Source organism: Anser anser (genome assembly GCF_964211835.1).
Source record: "Anser anser genome assembly, contig: HAP1_SCAFFOLD_150, whole genome shotgun sequence".
In the NCBI taxonomy this organism is placed as follows: domain Eukaryota; kingdom Metazoa; phylum Chordata; class Aves; order Anseriformes; family Anatidae; genus Anser; species Anser anser.
Window position 1 is genome coordinate 30,997 of NW_028153968.1, and position 22,159 is coordinate 53,155.

Here is a 22,159-nt window from a genome sequence, read left to right on the forward strand (position 1 = left end):
CAACAAGATCCGCCAGCTGTGTGGCATCCAGGGCAGCATTCGTAGCACAGACGGTTTGTATGTGGTCTTGGACACTGGCTACATGTGTCTTTATGGTGTCTGGGAGACCACCTGCCTGCGACCATAGAGACGCGGTCCTCCCGGCCTGCTAGAGCGGCCCCCCGCGGTCCGCCAGAATCCCAGCGTCCCTTGCGCGCTCCCGCCCGGCCTCAGCGGCTTCCGGCGGCGGCAGAGCAGGGGCGGCGGGAGCAGCGAGGCGGCGGTAGCCGCGGCGTAGCGCGGGCAGGGCCAGAAGGTGCAGACGGTGATGGTGCAGCCCATCGTAGCCTTCCTGCGGCCGGGGGGCGACGGGGGAGCGGGTGGGGGGCGGCCCGGGCCTCAGGGGTCTCGGCCCGGGCCTTGAGGCCTTGTTCCGGGCCTGGAGCTCTTGTCCCCGTGCTGAGCCCTTCACGCAGCGCCGCAGAACCTCATCTTCTGCTACCTGCAGAGCGTGAGTAGCGCAGGGAGAGGACGGGGAGGGGATGGGGATGGGGATTTGGGGGAGGGGTGGGGGGAGCGGGGAGGGTCCGGGGATCCCCCTCGCTGAGTTTTCGGCTCTCACCGGTTGCTCGGGGCAGGTTTGTGGGGAATGGAGAGCTGTGCGGCGTGCTGGTGGGTACAAGGAGCTGCTGCGCAGCGCGGCGTTGCCCCCTCGTGTTAACGGGAGTGGGATCGTGCAGCCGGGCGTGCAGGAGTGTTCCCTTGTGACTGGAAACGTGTTCTTCAGCAAACGTGTAGTATTCACCCGGTCCTATAACACTCTAAAATGTCAGACTGTTAATTGAAAGTGCCCCTGAGAGTTGCTCCTTGGAGTGTTTGGGAGCTCTAGCGGCTATGGTTAGCGGGTATTTCTGAACACATGAGAGAGAACAGAACTACTCGCGGTGTTTGTGTGCCTATTTACTCTCCTCCTTCATTCTGCAGAGGTCGAGGATCCAGGTGTGGCTTTCCGAGCAAGTGAACATGTGGATAGAAGGCTGCATCATCGTGAGTATCAGCATGACCCCGCGTTACGTCGTTAGTTTGTTTTCCCTCATTCACAATCCTATTTTTTCTTGTCAAGAGAAGCTAGCACAAGGGAAAAAAAAAATCGCTAACAATTAGTCTTCATTGTCCAGCCTGGGTCAGCAAAGCTGACGATGGTTTGTGTTGTTGCTGAACTAATTGCCACTGTTGCTGATTTCTAGGGCTTTGACGAGTACATGAATTTGGTGCTGGACGACGCAGAGGAGATTCACTCCAAGACAAAATCAAGGAAACAGCTGGGTGTGTCGTGTGTCTGTGCAACCCGAGCGACGCGCGGTCTGAAACCTGCCTGGGTGAGCCTTCTAGGTAGCAGCACTGAGAGGTACCAACCGTGATGGGCAAAACCCTGCTCAACCACAGGAAATACTTTCTGAAAACGCGAGATTATTCTCAGGTTCTGGGCTCTCTCTAATCCCCTCTTTCCCTTCTCTGTGCTGCAGGCCGGCTCATGTTAAAAGGGGACAACATCACTCTTCTACAGAGCGTTTCTAACTAGAATTTGCCATCCTTAGAACAAAGGTGGCTGCCGTGCTGCGGAGTGACTGAGTGCCAGGGGAACGCGGCCCGCTGGTAGATAGGAAGTTATTTGTAACTGGGGTTGCATGCTGAGGTCAAAAGTCCTTCCTTTGTGGACTTCCTTTTCTTTTTGCTGTGGATCTGATAAGTTTCGCTAACGGTATGTGCTTTCTCGAACATTACATCTGCATTATGCGGCCAGGGTGGACTCGTTCAGGGCACGGAAGCCCCACACGGTCCTTGAGCTAGCAGGGTGCTAAGGAGGGTGTTGGAGATTTTGCATACAATTGCAGCCCTTTGTTGCTGCAGTGACAGGTTCCTCAGATTCTTTCTAAACGGGGTTTAACTTGTTGAGAATCTTTTTGGGAGTGTTTATTGTGGATCAATCAGTAAAAGTATCTTAGTGGGCCCGTGAGGGATTTGGGGCTGTGGTGCAGTAACCCAGCGTTTACAAGTGTTACTGCTACGCATGCCTGTCCAATAACGTCTCCAGATCAGAGAGTGAGAGCGGGCAACTGGTTTGGATTAAATCTGTCACTTCTTGCTGCTTTGGACAGAGCCTGTAGATTAAACCCTTGTGCTGTTCAATAAGCTGGGGTATCAGATGTGTCGGTTGGGTTTTTATCACTTGATTTATTTTTTTTATCCGTCTGGAGATCTGTCTGTTCTATTTAAGTTTCCCCAAGAGAGCTGAGTTGCTTGGTGCATCGACCAAAGATCAGTTCCCTGGCTGACTTGGGACAACCAGTCCCCTCGTTTTTCTGAGCACAAAAAAAAAAAAAAATTGACTGTAACTGTAACTCAGAAACTAAGATTACCTGAATGGAGAGAAATGAATTTTGATGCACAGGCTGTGCTAGAAATCTGTTAATCAACATTCAGTTTTTCAAAACTTCAATTTGTGTATCACCATCATGAAAATTAGTAAATTCAAGGTGGGAGATCCTTTCCTGAAAGGGAAGGACAGAAATACGAGTCTTGCTGTGGGGCCTACCCAGCGCAGTTCTGCCATTCCGAGAAGTAATACGTCAGGAGTGTCACAGCAGACGTTCCCAGGAAGAAACCTTTGAGGGGCAGCATGACACACTTTATTGGCTAAAGCAGCTTCAGCTGTACAGCCTGCTGCCGGGATGGGGAATTCTAAGTTGTGTTCAAGTTGCTGAGTTCCTTTCAGCATGTAGTAAAGATGTAACGTGCCGATGTGGTTTGGGAACAGGAGGCATTACGTGTCACCAGCAGTGGGCACACAGGGAACAAAATAGTATCTTACGAGGTCCTCCACATCCGCCTTTCATTTTGTCCTTGGTTTGCCAGCTGGAGCTTTCAGGAGGTGAGGAAGGAGGCTGTCCCAGTGAGTAGTTCAGGTGTTGCAGGGTATTTGTGATGCAGTGCTTGTAAAATTTACCTGCCCGCATCTCCTGTTACAGGCAGCCCCCCCCGGGCCCTGTGAGACGGGGAGCTGCTGCCCGGGGTTAGGCCCAAGGTGCCCTGTCAGGCCCAGGGCCACCCTTGCCCTTGCCCTCGCCCTGCCCTTCCCTCCCGCTCCTCAGCCCTTCCTCAGGCCTTTTGGGCCGTCCGTCCCACCGCCCTGCCCCGTCCCTGCCGTCTCCCGAGGGAAGCAAAGAGTCCCTGGGCGGCCTTCAGGGAGGAGGTTCTGCTGAGGAAATTAAAGCTTCCCCCTTAACGGGCGCCTTGCGAGTTATTGAGTTCCAACCTTCTGCCTTCCTTTCGTAGCAGTGCCTCTGAGGGGTGTGCTGTAAGGTAGCCGTCATCTGGCGCGCTGCTCCTCCGTTTCCCAAAGGAGCTGCCCTCAGGATCTGACTAACTCTGGATGCACCCGGTTGTCACCTTAATTTCTCCGTTAGTTTGCTGGAAACAACCTGCTTGGGTGACCGTTGTGTTTGTTTCTTAAACCTTGGATCGAGGAGGTCTCTGTTTCCTTATGCTGATGTTCACGAGGAAAGTGCAGAAGGGATGCTTGCTGTTGCCCGGGTCGGTACTGTTGCCAGGATGGGAATGTTTAGCCTACCGGCCCTCTGGTGCTGTTAGGCTGCACTCGGAGTGTGAGCTCTGGGCCTTATTTGGAAAAGACTGCGTTATTTGAGTGTACAAACCCGAGATATTCTGTGGATAGGTGATTCTCGAACCACGTCAGAACCACTGCTGGAGTCGGACGCGCGTTTGACTGATCAGGCGGAGCAGGTGAACTGAATTTGTTGCTGGATGGCGAGGTGTTCTGGGGGAAGAGCTAGTCTAAGGAAAACTTCCTCTTACTGCCCCTTCCCATCTCAAATGGCCACTGCCAGGGGAAATTGCTTCTTTATGAGATTAACTACAACGTTACAGTGAGGATGAGGAATCATCATTACTCCCATAGTTATTTGCTGCCAGGCCGCAGCGTTGATTTCAGAGATGTTTTTTTTAAAAAAAAAAGGAAAAAAGAAAGGAAGTATGTATTCTTTTACATACTCTCTTTTTCCCGAGAGTAAATGTTGTAGCTTCAGCAGTACCCTTCCTCTGGAAACGATTCCCAGTGCCTGCTCAGACACTGGGGAGGAAAATGACCGAGAGAGCAATGGAGGAGAGCCACCCGATATAAAGAAAGGAAAAAAGGGGTTATGGATGAAGGGAAAGCCACTACATAAAAAATTGGTGCTATCTAAAAATTGGTTAAGGGTTTGGGACCTGCAGGTGCTGCCTACACGTGCGTGTGTTGCAGTCGTGCCTGTTGCCACTGCGTAAAATGGAGAGAGCTTCTTTGTCGAATGCAGCATGAAAGCATGCGCCATTGCCTGGAAGAAAAGCACGGCCTTCCCTCGTGTGGGACTTCTTCCCTATTGATCTGTGGTTTACCTGAAGGTTTACCATAACCTGCATCATATGTTTCAAAACAAAAACAAAACCCAACACCAACATTAAAGGGTGGCAAGGCAGATGCTCATCTGGGGACTGCTGGGACTGACAGGCATTGCTCCGCACCGGTCCTGACAGCAGCACCAGCTGCAGCGGCGGTGGTGGAAGCATGGTGCGAGTGTGGGGAGCCACGGCCCCTGCCTGCGTCCTCTTCCTCCTGCTGGTGGCCCTGTGTGCCCGGGGTGCCCAGGCTGCGCCATGGCGACCACCGGGAGCAGGTGGGTGGGCAGGGCCGGGGCCAACACCAAACCCTGGGCGGCATGGTGCTGCGCGGCACGCGTATGGATGGAGGGGACGGGGACGGGATGGCAGCAGGGCCGGGCGGGCACCGCGGGCAGGGGGCAGGCAGGAGGCAGAAGCCCCGCAGGGTGGCACGGTGGGGCCGTGGCTGCTGCGGGGTTGTTTCCTGCCGGGGGGGCCGGGAGCGGCGCTGGGGCCGAGAAGCCCGGGTCTGAGCCCCTGTGGGGCTGAGGCCGCTGGCCCCTCTTGGGAAATTTCCACCTGCATCTTTGTCCCGTGACATTGCCTCAGCCCCCTCAGTCACTGCAGGGTGCTGGGGAAGAGGGAGAGCACAGCATGCCATGGCAACGTCTCTCATCTCTGCTTGATTTTAGATGATGACGATGTTGGCTCTCGATATCCAGCTTCTCAGCTGGATCATGGTTTGGAGCCTCAGGAGGATCCCCGAGGTACGTTGCGAGTGTGCTTCCTTGAAGGAAGATGGCTAATGGGCTGTAATAGTTTATTCAGGGTCTTCCAAGTGCGTTTGTGCCTTGAGGGGGCTTGCACAAATGAGCCCTGAATATTTCTTCACTTGGAGAGATGCCACCCCTGCCCCTCTCCACAGAGAGGGAAGAACCCAGGCTTTTCTTCCTGTTTGGGCCATGTCATTACCTGAGCCCCAGCCAGTGCCTCCCGGTCACTGAGGAAGAGGCAGGCCCCAAGAGGCAATGGAAGCTCCCCTTACCTGTGTCTGATCCCACTTGTGCCCACAGGCAGTACTGGTCAAGTGCCTCCATGGAATCCTGCTCCTGAGCCTGCCAGTATGGGTCCCACAGGTGGTAAGTTGTCCGTGTTCATTTCCTTGCTGTTTGTTAACGGTTTGTTGAGCTAGCTCAGCAAGGGTTCAGCTGCTCACTGGCCAGGGGGCTTCTCCATGACAAACATGGATGATCATTTTTCCCGGGGTCTGCACGCTCCCCCTGCAGTGGGGTCTTCCTTTGTGTCCAGCAGAGATCTTCCCGTAAGAAACACCTGAGGGGCCACATCTTTGGCGGCGTGGTCCCTGCGGGGTGTTGCGCACAGCCTGGAGAGAGGATTTGGGAAGAGGCCAAGAGGGAGCCTCCAGCTCAGCAGGCCCCTTTGCGGCTTTGGAAATCCTGGCTCGTGTCTGGGTCCCACATCCTTGCCTGAGCCCCCTCCAGTCGCTGCAGGTCACTAAGGAAGAGGTAGATCACACCATGCACGGGGAATGTTTCTCTTCTGTGCTTGATTGCAGCAGTTCTCGTAGGCTCTGGCTACTCGACACCTCAGCCTGATGTGGACCACGAGCCTCAGGTTAATCTGCCAGGTAAGTCAGCGGAAGGCAGGAGCATCTAGGTGCTGCAGAGCCAGCAGGCACCTTGCGCTTGAGTTGAGACCTGGGGTGGGCACGGGGAGGGCCCTTCTCCGGGCAGCTCCACGCACGCTTAGTTTGTACCAGCACGGTGCCACTGCAGGCACCCAGCAACTGTTTGCAAGATGCTCTGGAGTGGCAGGGAGAGACGAGTGCCGTGGAGCAGTCCCCTCTTTGAACCGCATTCTCTGTCACTCTGGTCAGAAGGAGTATGTTGGCGTAGTTCACAGGAGGGACTCCACTTGTGTTTACAGATGGGACCGAAGGCGAAGGTGATCCAGGCTCCCAGATGGGTTCCAGGACTGAAGCTCTGGGAGATGGCCTGGGTAAGTTGTGGCTTTTGACTTCCTTTGAGAGCTGCCAGCTCAAAGCCCAAACGTCAGCCAGGCATCTCTGCAGGTGGGAGGGTACAGACCGGCACGTGTGCGTGCCCTGTCAAGGCACGAGCCCTGGTATGCTCTCCTACTGAGCTATTGATGTAGATGGCGCTGGGACAGAAACTTCTCACGGGGCTTTGGTTGCAGAAGTGTCCCCAGGGAGGGCTTTGCCAGACCCTCGGCTGCTTCCTGCGCTGGAGCCCAGCTGGTATCCCAGGGGTGGGTAGTCATTTCACTGACTTCACAAACGAAGCCCTGGTCCTCCAAATTGCACTGGTGCCAAAGTTAACTTCCTACTTTCTGTTCAGGTCCTCTAACAGCGAAGGACAATGCTGAAATAAGAAAATCTTCCCCAACATCCCCTGACATCATAGAGGATCTCATAAAGGAGTTAGACGAGGCAGCACCTGGTGGGTATATTTCACTCTGTCCGCCATAAGACTTGGGAAGCTGAGGTTCTAAATCCATGTGTGGACACACCGTAACCTGCACAGCAGGAAGGGATGGATCAGAGCGGAGACACTCAATTTCACACCTGGCAGGCACTGGTGAGCCTCAGAGAAGGCCGAGAGCCTCTGCTGCCGCTTGTGGGTCACGCCGTGTCCCAGGGGCAGCTGCTAGCCCAGCACTACCATAAGTGGTCCGAGCTGTTCCGTGCAAACATTGGTATCCAGCCAGCAGCAAAGGGCTTCTGCTGAACTTGTGTTCAGCTCCCGCACAGCGCTGCTTGCAGCTGGGCGAGTTCAAGGCAGGAGGCACAGCCCAAGCAGTCCTTGCTGTCTCATTTGCCGGGAGACACATGTCACTGCAGGGGAAAAGCACCCTTGGCGCTTACCTCAGTTTCAGCTGATTTAGCTGTCCAATTCTAGTTGGGTTTCAAATGACTTGGCTGTGCTTCTCCTCTTGTTTGGGGACTGTGGGCTCTTCCCTGATGCCCACGACTGTGCCCACAACATGGTTCAAGAGCTTGCGGCTCAGCCTGATGTGTGTGACTCTTGCCCTTCCCATGGGATGGAGTCAGCATGATGGGATGGACATGCTTCTCAGAAGGGCTGTTCCTGCCTCTGAACTGGATGCAGCTTTTTTCTGTCCTCTTTGAAGGCACGAATTGAGCAACATCTTGCAGTGTGCCAAAAATGCACTATGTGCGATGTGAACAAGAAGATCTCCTGCAATCTCCTGGTCTCGCAGCAGGCCAGATTTTGCTGTCTGTGCTGGTAGACTGCCAGGAGTCGAACACTTAGATTTTTCTTTGTGAATGACATGTTGTGTCCTGGTTCCAGTTAGGACAGAGTTAAGTAGCTCATAGTAGCTGGTAGGGTGCTATGTTTTGGATTAGGATGAGAAGAGCGCTGATAACATGCTGATGTTTTAATTGTTGCAGAGCAGTGTTTACACCAGGCCAAGGACTTTTCGGCTTCTCGCTCTGTCCTGCCAGCGAGCAGGCTGGGGGTGCAGCAGGAGCTGGGAGGGGACAGACCCAGGACAGCTGACCCAAACTGGCCAAAGGGGTATTCCATACCATCTGACGTCATGCTAAACAATATATAGGGGTGGCTGGCTGGGGTGGGGGGCCGGCTGTTCGGGGATAGGCTGGGCATCGGTCAGCGGGTGGTGAGCAATTGCATTGTGCATCACTTGTTTCGTACACATTATTATTATTAATACTATTATCAGTATTATTATTGTTATTTTTTTCCTGTCTTAATAAACTGTCTCTATCTCAACTCACAGGCTTCACTTTCCCGTTTCTCTCCCCCATCCCACGGAGGGAGGGGGGAGGGTGAGCGAACGGCTGTGTGGTGTTTAGCTGCCGGCTGGGTTAAACCACAACAAGCACTAATGAAATAGGCCACCATACAACGAAACATAACAGTCTCCGCTATCACAAATGAGTATCACAGAAAAAGAAACGCAAGGTGTCTCAGACAAGTTATATAAACAAAAAAGCCTACCTAGGTATAAAATCTGACTGGTTGGAAATAGTGGTCAGTTCATAGATCTGTGAGCTGGAGTTAACGGACAAAGCAATCAAGCTCTTGCTGATGTTCAGAGACCTTGCAGTAACTGAAGTGATATGATCTGCATATGGGGCTTCCAGCATTATAGAGAATTGGTTCGCTTCAGAGTTCCAAGCATACAGTGTTGTTATATCCTTACCAGCTAGGAGGACATGGACTACATGGAGCAAAGAGGAAGAGAATATTTTTTTAGTCATATATTTAAAAGTTACTGTCTTAATGCCAGAAGTGCACTTTGCAGAACACTGATTACACTGACTTTTAAGGTCTGATAAATACATATGAAAAAATAAAGACATGCATTTCTGAAATTCCAGCATTATATACTAGGATTTGAAAAAAAAAAAATCTCATTTAAGTCTTACCTAAACCTGAAGGAGGCATGAAGACATGGATATTTCTTACATCATGGACTGGAAGAGATTGGAAGTGTCAAAAAGTAGACTGCCCTGTCTCCCAGACAAAAATTTCAGAAGAATTTCCAGAGTCTACCAAGGAACAAAATGACAAAACTCACATTATTTTGCTGCCTTTTAGTTAAATCACACACTGGTGGCCATTCAAAGCCAGAGTCTGGCAGCTTTAATTATGAAGTGACACTGATTGTATTATTTTCCTTATTATTTGGTGCATAACTTCGATGCAAGAACATTAAGACTGACATTAGACAACATCTAATTGCAAAGAAACCTGTGGACTGCAACAAAAACTTTTTAGTAGCCATAGAGACAAAATGACATATAAAATGTCAACCTTGTAATAAAATACACGTATACTTTGCTGACTAGTGATCTGTGTGTGGCACAAAGCTCAGAAAAGCTTAGAAAGAGTGTGATAAGCAGGTAGATTAAATAGAGTTATTATTTCCCATTGTTACTGGGAAAGCATTTCATTTGTTTTGTAAGTATTTGAGAACAAGCACAAGGCTTTTATTTTCTGAGAGAAAAAGTAGAGATTACTTTCATAAAATACTTACTAGGGTTAAATGCTTATTGAGTACTGTCACCCCCGCAGTGATTCCAATAGCTTTCTAAACTCCTTTACCACAAAGGCCTTTGCTATCAAACAAGCCATTGTATACTCAGCAAACTCATTCTTTGTTTTCTGCTAAATACCTTTTGCAATAATTACAAAGACATCAGATCCAGAAATCCAGGACTCCATATGTTTTATTTCCTTTGCTGGTACTTGATGAAGCTTCCTAAACTCGTTGTTCAACCACTGATACAAGAGAATGTTTTGGCTGGTATTTGACAAAGAAACTAACAGGTACGTAAAGCCTCCTCTAGGAAACAGGGCTATGTCCACAACTCCATAAAGTGGAAGCTGATGATGCAGAACAAATATGTCTTTATTCCACTGGAAAACCTGTGGAAATACAAAAATCTTTTCTTTATATATTCATAATTAGCACCGAGAGAACTAAAACTAAATGACATGCCAAAAAAAATGGGAAGATTTATGGTGAACTGAATTCCTATATTCTTAGGTGGACTGTACTTTAAAGTAGAAGCCCACTGGTAAGTAATTGGTAATTAACCCTACTGCAAGAAGCTGTGCCTGCTCTTCAGAGGAACAGGTTTATATTCAGAAGCTACTTCTTTGTTTACATGCTACATTTCAAAACTGAAATAACAGTAGCAATAAAAACAAACCAGATGTAAATTATACACTCAGGTAGAGAGTATTTATACATCCAAACAAGTCTGGAATTTTAACTGTTATAAATTTCCAATAGAAACAAAAATAATATGTCAGAAATACATGCTTATAGATTTACTTCCTTTCATTATCCTTTCAGAACTAAGCAAACTACCCACATTAAAGCCAGAGAAGACTGAAGAATATTCAAACCTGGATGGAACTGGAACTGTTTGTGTGACTCACAATAATCAAATAGTCTTCTTCCTCCACTGCAAAATGTTTCACACGTCTGGTATCCAGAACAGAAAGAGTCTGTATCTGCAAGGGAAATATGAGGGTGACTATGTTTATCTACATATGTATATAAACAAATACATTTTATATTACATTGTATATAGTGAGAAAAAGTACGCATAGAATGTTAAGAATTCCAAAATTATGTATAAAACTATACATGAAATAGCTTTTAAAACTTTATATTTTATATATATATATATATATATATAAGCAACTAATTTACAGAATTAACATAACTTATCATACATTTTCCAGAAAATGTTCTATGACTTGATTGCTTGAGAATTTCTTCCCCCACTTCCAAGCAGAGCTACAGGCTGGGAGATGAGTGGTTGGAAAGCTGCCTGGCCGAGAGGGACCTGGGAGTATTGGTTGATAGTCGGCTGAATATGAGCCAGCAGTGTGCCCAGGTGGCCAAGAAGGCCAACAGCATCCTGGCCTGTATAAGAAGCAGCGTGGCCAGCAGGGCTAGGGAAGTGATTGTGCCCCTGTACTCGGCTCTGGTGAGGCCGCACCTCGAGTACTGTGTTCAGCTTTGGGCCCCTTGCTACAGGAAGGACATGGACGTGCTCGAGCGAGTCCAGAGAAAGGCAACGAAGCTGGTGAGGGGTCTGGAGAACAAGTCTTATGAGGAGCGGCTGAGGGAGCTGGGGTTGTTCAGCCTGGAGAAGAGGAGGCTCAGGGGCGACCTTATCGCACTCTACAGGTACCTTAAAGGAGGCTGTAGAGAGGTGGGGGTTGGTCTGTTCTCCCACGTGCCTGGTGACAGGACGAGGGGGAATGGGCTAAAGTTGCGCCAGGGGAGGTTTAGGTTGGATGTTAGGAAAAACTTCTTTACCGAAAGGGTTGTTAGGCATTGGAATGGGCTGCCCAGGGAAGTGGTTGAGTCACCATCCCTGGAGGTCTTTAAGAGACGTTTAGATGTTCAGCTTAGTGATATGGTTTAGTGAAGGACTTGTTAATGTTAGGTCAGAGGTTGGACTAGGTGATTTTGGAGGTCTCTTCCTACCTAGACAATTCTGTGATTCTGTGATTCCCAGGTAATCCTCCCTGCACCCTCAAATGTAAATATATAAAAAATACAAACAATGTAAACAACTAACTATGACAAACTTACATCACTGAAGTTATGTAGTATTTTAGGACACAAAACTAACTCTTGTCACACAGAGTGCTTTTTTCTAAAACATGGCCAGACTGGAGGACCTCCCTTGGTCCTTGCCAACCCATACTATTTTAAGATTTTAAAATTAAAATCGATTTACCCACAACAATCTGTGTCCAGCCATGAATGCATACACACTGTTGTTAGAAGCTCCCTGTGTGGCTCCTCCATGAGTAACCACAAGGTAGGAAGAGGCTCCAATTTGGAAAGACACACAACTTGTAGGATTCCACATACTGAAATTCTGCAAGAAGAATAAAAAAAAAGTAAGATTGTGACTTAAATTCCTTATTAACTAGCATGTCTGGTGTTCAAAAACAAACATTTACCTCAACAGGAACAAATACTCCTTTCCACTGGTAGACAGTAGAAAACAAAGCTGGAGGCATACGCAACAGAACACCGTACAGGATTTCTCTTGAGGTAAAGAAACACCAACCAGATGCTGATTCTTCCACAAAACTTTGCAAGACAGATAGGACACTGATACCACCCCCTGCAATATAGTAAAAAATAAAATAAAATAAAATAAAATAAAATAAAATAAAATAAAATAAAAACACTATTTACTATTATATTACTCTTGAGATCTTTTCTAACCCCATTCCCATTATTTACCTCCCAAAGCCAGACCTAGTATGAGAAATGATGAAGTTGTGTCTTAGTATTTGTTATAAGTGTATATAAATACATAGAAATGTTACAATGCTAAGGATATAATGAGAGTTAAGCAGTAAATGTATTTTTCATTCATTACAACTGCACATGGAAGACATATAGGCAATTTGAGTCTGACTCATAATAATTGATCTTGGAATTTAGCTAACAAGAGAATTAGCTAGATAGCAAGTAGTAAAGAAAAAAAAAAAAAAGACAAATTACAAAATGTTCATGTTTTGTTCCCCATTTACAACATGTTCATGTTTTTATTCCAAGACGGTCCCTAAGCACCGTCTTGTCAGAACTAAACTCCAGGAGCTAGACTCTTGCATGTCACATGTCATTTATACTGTGTTAGAAAGATCCTGAGTTACAAGTAGTACGGAACAAATTTTATTACACACGCACAAATAAATAAATAAATAAATGGCTAGTGACAATAATGTTCATATTAGCAGCAAAGACAGAAATAGAGATTACTGAAACTGGCAGAAGTGGCTGATGACAAGGTGATTCTTAAGCAGCTAAAGTATTTTATCTACTAAATCTTACATAGGAAAATATTAACTGAATTGTGTCTGAATACTTGAATTTACATTCCCAAGCTACATCTCCTGTATGCTTGGCTACTCTCTTACTATCTCCACTTCTACAAAAGCAGTGGACATTCTCTGTAAAGTGAACGTACTGATGCCAAATGCAGTATCTGATGATGTCTCCCACTCAACGCTCACAGAAACGTTAAGCCCATTACTCCGTGAAACTTTCAAATAAGCTGTAGTGTTGGCTTCTTCAATTATGATGAAATTTGTCCTAAATGTGAGAATCATAAAAATAAGGAAAAAATTATTTTATAGTATATTCATTGCTGTAATAAAAATAAGATTTTTACTGTACAATTCCAGATGCAGAATATACAACAGAAATAAAAAGAAAATATTAATAACAGGTTTCAGTATCTGATGGACTGGTAGCTACATTAATTAGGGTTTCCCAATGATCCTTACTACAATCATGCAAAATCATAGGCAATTCAACAAAATCTTTAAACAGACTGAAATTTAAGTATATTAAATTCACGTAATAAATGTTTAGATAATATTATTATTAAATATTAATATAAATTATTAACTCTAAATATCAATGTATTAATAAAATAGCATACATACATTTTTTATTTAAATAGTAAATTTATTTAATCTGTATGGTTTCAGCTGAATGGTTTTTAAAAATGGCAGTCCATATGTGTCACTTGCTTCTGAAAAACAGCCTTCAGTGAAAGTATATTTTTTACAGGTTTAAAAATGAAAGTAAATTATAAAACGTATGACTTCCTGGACACTGATATGAGGTTTGGAACTTTTAACATGGAATACTATCAGTGGAATATGTAGGCACTAGTGAAGTATTAGTTTATAAAGAAAAATAATAATAAATAAATTGAAATTTTGGATTATGAATAGTCCTTTTTATGCATTTTTCTACTCTTTTGTTTAGCAGTAATAGTATTTCACAATACCTTTCAAAGTTACAGATTTACAAATTGGGTTGCTGAATTTCTTTAATGCGATCCATCAAAAACAAAATTGTAGAGAAATATTATCTCTTTGGAGTATGAGCAACTATCTCCTTTTTACTGATCAGTGTAAAGTACCTATTTCCAACTGTATAGATGCTGAAAAGCCCTAGTGGAGCCTGGTTTTGTAATATTGTAATCATAGTTTCCACTCTCGTGCCTAGTCTGGCTCCTCCAGTTGGATTGAACAGGGTGACAATGAAGTGCTCATCCATTTCTGGTTCTTCATCTAGTACCGCAGAAATATGCAGCGTCTGATAACAAAACAAGCATACAATGTTATTGAGACATGATAACAGATGATGACACAGCTCTATCAGAATGTGCTACCTTTTTTTTAAATTTATTTCACTATAAGGCTTTGGATAGCATAGCAGGAGAAGAGCAGCTCATGAAGCTGGAGAGGACAGAATTGAGGCAAGCTCAGACTGAGTTCAGACTGAGGTTCTAAAGCCATCCATCTAGTGGCCTCCATTGGTGCAACACTAAGATGAGCATATTCACTTTTCGTTGTTGTTGTTCTCTTTTCTTTCTTTTCTCATCCTATGATCCTCTGAAGTTTTTGATCCTAATTTCATACTTTTGTTCTCTATTTATTCCATACATTTTTGGGTAGTTTATACTCACAACACAGCTATAAGTGTAATCAGTTAAGTTGGTTTTAATTTATTTTAGTTGGCAGCTAAGCTATCTTCAGGGAAACAGGGTAATCTCACTACTGGTGCTGTCAAGAAAGAAAAGGAAAAGGAAAAAAAAAAAGCAAGAATAGTGAGAGATTTGAAATACTCTTTCCTCTCGATGCTTCTTTCCCTCTCCTACACCACTGTGGATGAAGATCAGGTCTTCTAAAGGCAATCTCAAACTAGCAAAGAGCAATCTAGAGAAAGCTAAGTGCTTCACTTTCATTTGGGGCTCACTGTCATCCTTCACACTACTCAAACAAGCAAAAAATTTCATAGGTACGCATAGCCTTGCTGTACAAAATAAAAAGTTAGTGATGATGCATTTGGAAATAATACAAAATTTACAATGTTTTATATTTCTGTTCATTTCCACAATAAACCATATTTACCAACTATATTAAGAAGGCTCCAACTTCTTATAGATCTGCTGCATTGTGATTCCAAATGCATCTAAAGGCCAGAAATTGAAAACCAGTGTTTCCAAGAAAAGTTTGTCTCAGTTTCTATCCTATTGCCTGTAATATGCTAACACTAGCTTCACCAGCTTTACTGGCAAAAATAAATAAATCGAATTGTGATTAAACCTTAGAAGAGTCAGGATTCACAAACTTAAGCTAGTTCATTTTGTAGCTGACATTCTTGTGAGGACAGTATAGAGGCAGTGAGCTTAATACTTAAGTTATTTTCCAATCCTAAGACAGACAACTGTTCTACTTTTTGTATTTGTTGCAGCACATTCTGTTTAGTTCAGACTAACTAAAATGTTAAATTACAGAATGGGATTTTTACTTTGATCTTAACTATTAGGCTTGCAAATTATCACTTTAATTTAAAGTAAGTTTGCATTTCAGCTATAGATTGACTACATAAAAAGAACTGTTCCAAAGCACACATGAACGTTATCTATAGTGTACTGTTTTCAATTTACCTCAACCCTTACAAACTAAGAAACACCTAAAGATGAGCCCATTTAATTTTCACACACTTCCACATCAGATAATAACAGGAAATCAGTCACAGCTCATGACTCAATTCACTTTATGAATGAAAGAAGTAGAAAAAATAAACAGAAGATAAAGCACAGACATTTCTGAAATCTTTCCAATATTTCCAAAAAAAAAGCTTCCTAGACTTCTCTGGTAATAACTAGCATATTACCTTGAACCTGACTCCCTCTTCGAGCACAATATATCCTTGAGAAGGGGTCAAATCCATTGTTGCCTCTGAAGAATTAATCTCACTTACAAGATACTGAACAGTCACAGCGCCAAATATTCCCTGAGGTGGTTCTCTGATAATATTCAATACTGCAACACTTTCCATCAAATGGATAGATGTTTGCTCTCTCAGAAAGAAGTGATTGCTGTTATTGAATGACAAAACTCCATGGCCATCATCATTGGCAAGTATAGTAATTGTAGCTTTTGAAAAAGAAATAATGAAAATATTCTTTGGTTAACATAGTAAAATATAAATATACATATATAGTAACATAATACATAACATAAACACAAATACATTCTTCCTTTAGTGTGTATATAATGCTTATGTGTCCATGACATTACCTGAAGAGAATGGGAAGGCATTTCACTTTAACTAGGAAGATCTCTAGACAGGAAGAATATAGTCTCTCCTAGAAAAGGATTATGAACTCTCTAAAAAGACCTCAGTTCAGTGAGGTAGTACACATTGAAAAACTCATCTTCGTGCTTTCTGATTCATTGCTTTACATATAAACTTTTTAATTGCACAGATTTCACAGGGATGTTTCAGAACCTTCCAAAGGAGTATAAAGATTCACCATAGCAGGACAATGGTGCTTTCTGAAATATGATTATTCAGAAAAGTGGAATTAAAATGTGTGCCACAGAATTCTAAAGAAATGGAACATTAAAACTAAGTTTTACCTGTTGTGTTCTCCCCTAATTCCAGCCCCAGAGATGGATTTGTTAAAATTAACTGGAACTTCTCATCACCTTCAGGAATCTCATCATCAAAAATCATGACATCAACAGATTTATGCCTTTCTCCATCAGCAAAAAAAAGAGTCTAGCGTTGAAACACATAAAGCACCGAATACTTACATCAGTTAATATCACACAGAAATTTTTGACTACGGTAAACAGAATTCTGTGAAATAGGAAGGAAGGGAAAGCATAGGAAGAGCCATATTCTCTGTTCCTTATAAACTGATTGAATCAGAAATATAAAGGTTCAGCACATTACAGAATGAGGACAAGAAAGAATAATTTATTTTGAAAGTCCTGTTGCAAAAATAGTCTATGAAAAAGTTTGTATGTCTAATCAAAATTAAATTTGAAATCGATGTTTGAAAGTTTACATTTTGCTTTATATTAAAAAATATATTTTTAAAAAAGAAATAAATAGTAAGAATAAGAATATTTTTATTTCATTCTATTTAGATTACCAAAGCAACTGAAACAAGCTGAAACATCTAGCATCACTACTGATCATTCTGCAGAATAATCAAGAAGATATTCTTTTACGGAAGCTGAAAGAATAAAAAGTACTAGATTTAGAGTTGCTTCTTACCCTTGAGGTTACATTAAAATCCAAACCCAGCTGGGCCTCCAAATTTTGGGCATAAAAAAATACAGACACATTGCCATATGATCCTCTGTTTCGGTAAGCCATTACTGTCAGATTCCCATGAGATTCACTAACTTCAAAACTAAAATAAAAAGAATAATTCTCAATGTTCACTGATTATGTTCTTTTGAAAAAGATAGTACATTTTTATTACATTTTCACTCTGAATTATTCCCTACCTTATAGTTCTCTAACGCATCCTTTTTACCTTTTTTCTCTTATCTAAATTGAATTAAGTAACACGAGGTTTTTGTTTTGTTTTGTTTTGGTTTTTGCTTACATGAATGGTGAGGCTGGAAGAGTTGATGCAGGCTGGGGAGGTTAGGCAAATTGGTGATATAAAAGGACAACAGTGAAAGTAGTAATAAGTAAAAGAATTCTGATTAGATGAATAGTGAATTTTTGTTTTCAGTGTGGGAATCCCACTTTCTAGTTCAGCTGAATTGAATGATTACTTTACCATCTCAAAGACATGGCCCTATTTTTAACAGGAGTTTTACTTTTAGAAAGAAAATGGGCAACACCAATCACTAATTGGCACAGTAAGTTCTTCAAGGAAGATGAGACTTACTTGGTACCTTCCCATTCAATTACTCCTCTTACACCATCATTAGCATCGATAACAATTTGAGAAGCTAAACCTTCCACATCTAAAAGGCAAAACAGAAAGACAAAAATTAAAGAACAATAAAATCAATTTTCTTGATTTTCAAGAATCACAGAAGCATTTATTCAATCGGTACTAATATTACAGTGTCTTTACAAAAAATGTGTAGGAGAAAATGGGAGTGGGCAAGATAACTGGAAAGAGTCCTTACTACTAGAAGTGCAATAATGCGTCTTGAATTAGCACTGTAATATTTAATAATGCATAAAAAAAAAAAAGACTAAGGAAAATGTAGAAAGTTAAACAGCACATAAAACATTAGAAAATAATAAAGTCTAGATTTGCGATGGAATCTTAATTTGTCTTCACTATAAGTGTTTATTACAATGACATTCAATATTTTGCATTTGCCATTCTGAGTATGAGAAAGACAATGAGGAAGAATAATAAATGATTCAGCATTTCATCTTCTATTTGTGCTTCAGTGCCTCATCATACATTCTAATGGCACACCTCAGATTTCACTACAAATACACAACTATTAATTTATTTGTGGGGTGTTCACATACTGTAATATTCTACTGCTCCATAAAGACATACAGGTATTTACAATTAGCCTGAAATCGTAATTGAATACACTGCAGTGTGAAAAACACCAAATAATAGGTTAATGTCAGAAAAGTCTACTAACTTCAGAGACCAGAACTTTACAGTCAAAACTTAATACTTCTCAGAAAATAGGTTGTTGTTTTTCAGACAACCGCACCACACAACTACCTTAACTTACTTGTTTACTTTTTATAAACTTCAACTTACTTTCTAAAACCAAATTGACTTCACCGAGTCTGCCATAAGTATATTATGTTTAGATCCATATACATTTTTCCATCAATTCAGATAAAACTGAACAAAAGTAGAAGATTATTGCCATGAATCTAAGCCTGTCACTATGAGGTAGAGATGACGATGAGCAATAGCTCTACACAGACAACAGAAGTGTTACTGAGGTTTACAAATCCTGAGGGAGTAATGGCAATTAGAGACATTTCTGCTTCACTCCTGCATTTTCTCATGTCACCCTGAAGTCAGATCTGTTCACCCAGGATCTGTAAGAGTTTGCTCACAGACACACACGCGGACACACGTATTTGAGTCAGGCTATTTCTTCTACCAGAAGAATTCACTGACATGTTATGTGAACACATTTTTTCCTTATGACTTAAAACTATTATTTTCTCATTGTAAGTAAAGCTGACCCAATGCAGTGTCACATCAGTGTTAAATGGTCATGGTTCAAGGAGACAGCCAAAGAGAAAGTGAGACTATACAACACTGTTTAGTTTGGATGAATCTTTCATTCTTATATGCTACTCCTTTCATATTTTAGACTCAACTATTCACAAATCAGCAATGAGTCTTGCAAGTTACCTTTCAATCTGTAACGAATTAACTCAGTCACTTCTATAAGCATGCAAAGAAAAGGGAAAAGAGTCAAAGAAGATGTCTGACATTATATAACTAGTCTTTAGTACCACAGGATAATCCAACAGTTCTTAAAGCTAATGACTACTATTCTACTGAATTCTGAAGAAGCAAAATGAGAAGCAGACTAAGCAAATAATAAAGATCATTGCAAGAGTAGGAAAACCATAAAATATGTTTCCTAAAAGTGATAAAAGAATAAAAACAGACTTTTTTAAAAGAGTGAGCAGAGTAGCCACATAAAGTTTTTTTTTTACTTTTTTTTTCCATTTTGTAGTTTGTAAATGAAAATCAGATGAAAAAATCACCAATAAACTTTTCAAATAATTGTCCTTTCCAACTGATAATTACTAACTCCTCTACGAAAATTAATTTAAATTTTCCCAGAGTTTAAAAAGCAAGAGATTAAGTGTAATAATAAATCTATTTCATATTCTATGATGTTTCTTCTAAATAACCATGTCTCATCTCAGCATAGTTGGTAAGTAAGAGGAATAATGGTAATCTCCCAAGGTAATATAATATAAACCATTAAAAAGGAAAAGTAAAAATAATTTGCTATAAGATGTTTTTACCTAGCTTAGGTGGGGATGACGTTGAATGGTTCATGATGAGTTCCACTGAAGTTAAATTAACCAAGAAGAATTCTTGCACCTCTGGTATATCATCCTGCAAAACACAAATACAGTACATCCTCTTCTCATTGTCCTTTAAGAAACTTCCACAGAAGTCACCAAAAAGGATCACACAACAAGTCTCTAATATTACTGTGACACTAGAATTCATTTTTCTGTTTTCCTGAAATAATTTTATTGGGTCTGAAACTGATTATCGTGGAAGAATTAAGTAAGACATTATATATCATGAAAAAGATCCTGTGGTGACGCTAAACTATTCTTGCAAATAAATTACTGACCGATTTTAGAGGCATGTATCTCCAGCAATGAAAAAGTATGAGCCTGTAGCCAGCCATGAAGCACACTGTTCTAAATACTACTAGATAGTTGGTAAAGTTTTAATGAGACAACTTTATTACCTTTAGACAGAGGTAGAGCTGCTTTCTGTGACTATTTGATCCCTTGTGATTTTAATATTAAGATTGAAACCATCTTTCTAAATGATAGTGAAATATAACACAGGGCTTCAAATAATGGCTGCAAGCTTTAGTTCCCAAAATATTACCCTTTTGAAATCATACAGAAAAGTACAGAATTAAAGGGTTTAGAGGTTACCTCTAGAATAGTAATATTTATGGCAACTGATGTTTCTCCTTCTTCTAAAATCAGTGAGCCAGAAGCAGGTACATAATCAGCTCCTGGTTCAGCCACAGTCTCTTCTGTCTGATTACTTACAGTGAGCAATCCTGTAACTGTGGCATAAGTAACATTGATAGTACCTGTTTAATTTGTGAGGAGAAAAAAAAAAAGAAAAAAAAAATTGTTTTTCAGTTCTTATATAATGTTCACTGGAATGGATAAAGACAAGAGATCAAATTCTCATCCACAAAATAAAAAGACTAACTGCAAAACAGAAGGATTAAAAGAGTTATCCAAAGTACATTGGAGCTAGTGTACCTTTGTTACCGTTATCAATATGCCTTCAATTTGACCTTTGCTGACTTGTCTGTCTGCATAGGACTCAAAAATCATTGGGTCCAAATGCATCCAGAAATTTGAAGTTCTGTGGACCATAAATATGAAATTGCTGAAAGACTAACTGGGACATCTCATGTACCATTAATATGAGTTTTTGCAACAAGGACACTTTTTGGGAATGACAGATATCTAAGAAAGGCTCTAAAGACAGTGCTGGGAAACACAGATTAATAAATCTAGATACTTTCCTGGGTAGATTGACAAACTTCAATAGAGAACAAAATTAGGGGACACATGGATAAATATTACCAAGCAGAAAAGTTATACATTATAGTTTTGAGAATAAAGCCACCTCTCGCTAATCTGGTAGGGTAAGTCAAGTGGCAAACATAAGGAGTATGAACCTGAAATAAAATGATAGATGAAATTAAAAGCTGCTCTATATGAAATAAAATGTAAGAGATAAAAGAGTCCTAATTAATAAATAAGTAACGATGCTTATTTTAATTCAGTGAGAGATCTTGCACTTACTATGAACAATTATCTTAAAACATTAGTTTACTGAATAGTGTTCAAAGAGTACACTAGAGTATGGACTGGTATTAAAAAATAAATGGAAAAATAGTGTCATTAAAATGTCTCTAAAACTCTCTGGTGTCTCCAGATCTTGAAAAGCACTGTAAATGTTACTTCATTTCAAAACAAGTATGGCAAAAGAAACAGCCAGATTATCACCGAGGTGTAAATATAGTCCAAAAAGGCAAATAGGAAATTATTATACATGTTTTCTCACAACATAAGTTGCTATTTTCAGGCAACAAACACAAGATTCATTTTTTTTTTTCATGAAGCACACTATTGTATTGTAGAATTGAATACTATATAGTTTAAAGGATGTTAATGGATAAATTGATTCAAAGAGGAATCAGAAATTGTCAGAGGAGACATAAATTGAATTCAATGGTCTGGACACAACTTTTTCCATGTGACATTCCTAAGGTGCTGACTTCCTGAAATTCAGAGAAAAAATATGTGGGATGTGTGTACATGTCACTTTTCTCATGTTTTTTATTTTTTCTGAAGAGACTAATGCTTTGAGACAGACTCATTAGACAAAAATATGGTAACCTTAATAGCCACCTGATTGTTACAGCTTTCAGATCCCTTGCTGTATTAATGAGGATTATGACTCTAGTAATAAGTAATATTTAGTTTCCAAGTCTGCAGAAAGAAGCTTAGAAGTTCTGAAAAAAATACCAACTGTAACAAAGATTTTTCCAAACTTTCATTATCATGGCTTTTATTTGCCTAATGATAAGCAAAACAAAACTTC

The 22,159-nt window shown here is 41.7% G+C and overlaps 1 protein-coding gene and 1 pseudogene across 2 annotated transcripts in view; one reads left to right on the forward strand and one right to left on the reverse strand.

Moving 5' to 3' along the window:
* Positions 1-301: 301 nt before the first annotated feature.
* LOC310891072 (uncharacterized protein) lies at positions 302-8,037 on the forward strand (the record flags this gene model as incomplete). Its single annotated transcript, XM_083853382.1, has 10 exons — positions 302-490; positions 964-1,026; positions 1,227-1,371; positions 5,109-5,183; positions 5,490-5,555; positions 5,993-6,064; positions 6,364-6,435; positions 6,634-6,705; positions 6,795-6,896; positions 7,871-8,037. The coding sequence occupies exons 2-10, from the start codon at positions 1,003-1,005 to the stop codon at positions 8,035-8,037; spliced, it is 795 nt and encodes a 264-aa protein (XP_083709508.1). The 5' UTR covers positions 302-490; positions 964-1,002.
* A 400-nt stretch (positions 8,038-8,437) lies between these two features.
* LOC310891068 (adhesion G-protein coupled receptor V1-like) overlaps positions 8,438-22,159 on the reverse strand; it is a 74,234-nt pseudogene continuing 60,512 nt past the window's right edge. Inside the window, exons 36-49 of the transcript in view lie at positions 20,464-20,627; positions 19,807-19,900; positions 17,714-17,792; positions 17,086-17,224; positions 16,440-16,581; positions 15,691-15,953; positions 13,928-14,103; positions 12,962-13,086; positions 11,943-12,109; positions 11,714-11,857; positions 10,362-10,469; positions 9,623-9,875; positions 8,873-8,995; positions 8,438-8,664 (exon numbers count right to left, since the gene is read on the reverse strand). The product of the transcript in view is annotated as an adhesion G-protein coupled receptor V1-like (transcript). The remainder of the gene's footprint in view (positions 8,665-8,872; positions 8,996-9,622; positions 9,876-10,361; positions 10,470-11,713; positions 11,858-11,942; positions 12,110-12,961; positions 13,087-13,927; positions 14,104-15,690; positions 15,954-16,439; positions 16,582-17,085; positions 17,225-17,713; positions 17,793-19,806; positions 19,901-20,463; positions 20,628-22,159) is intronic.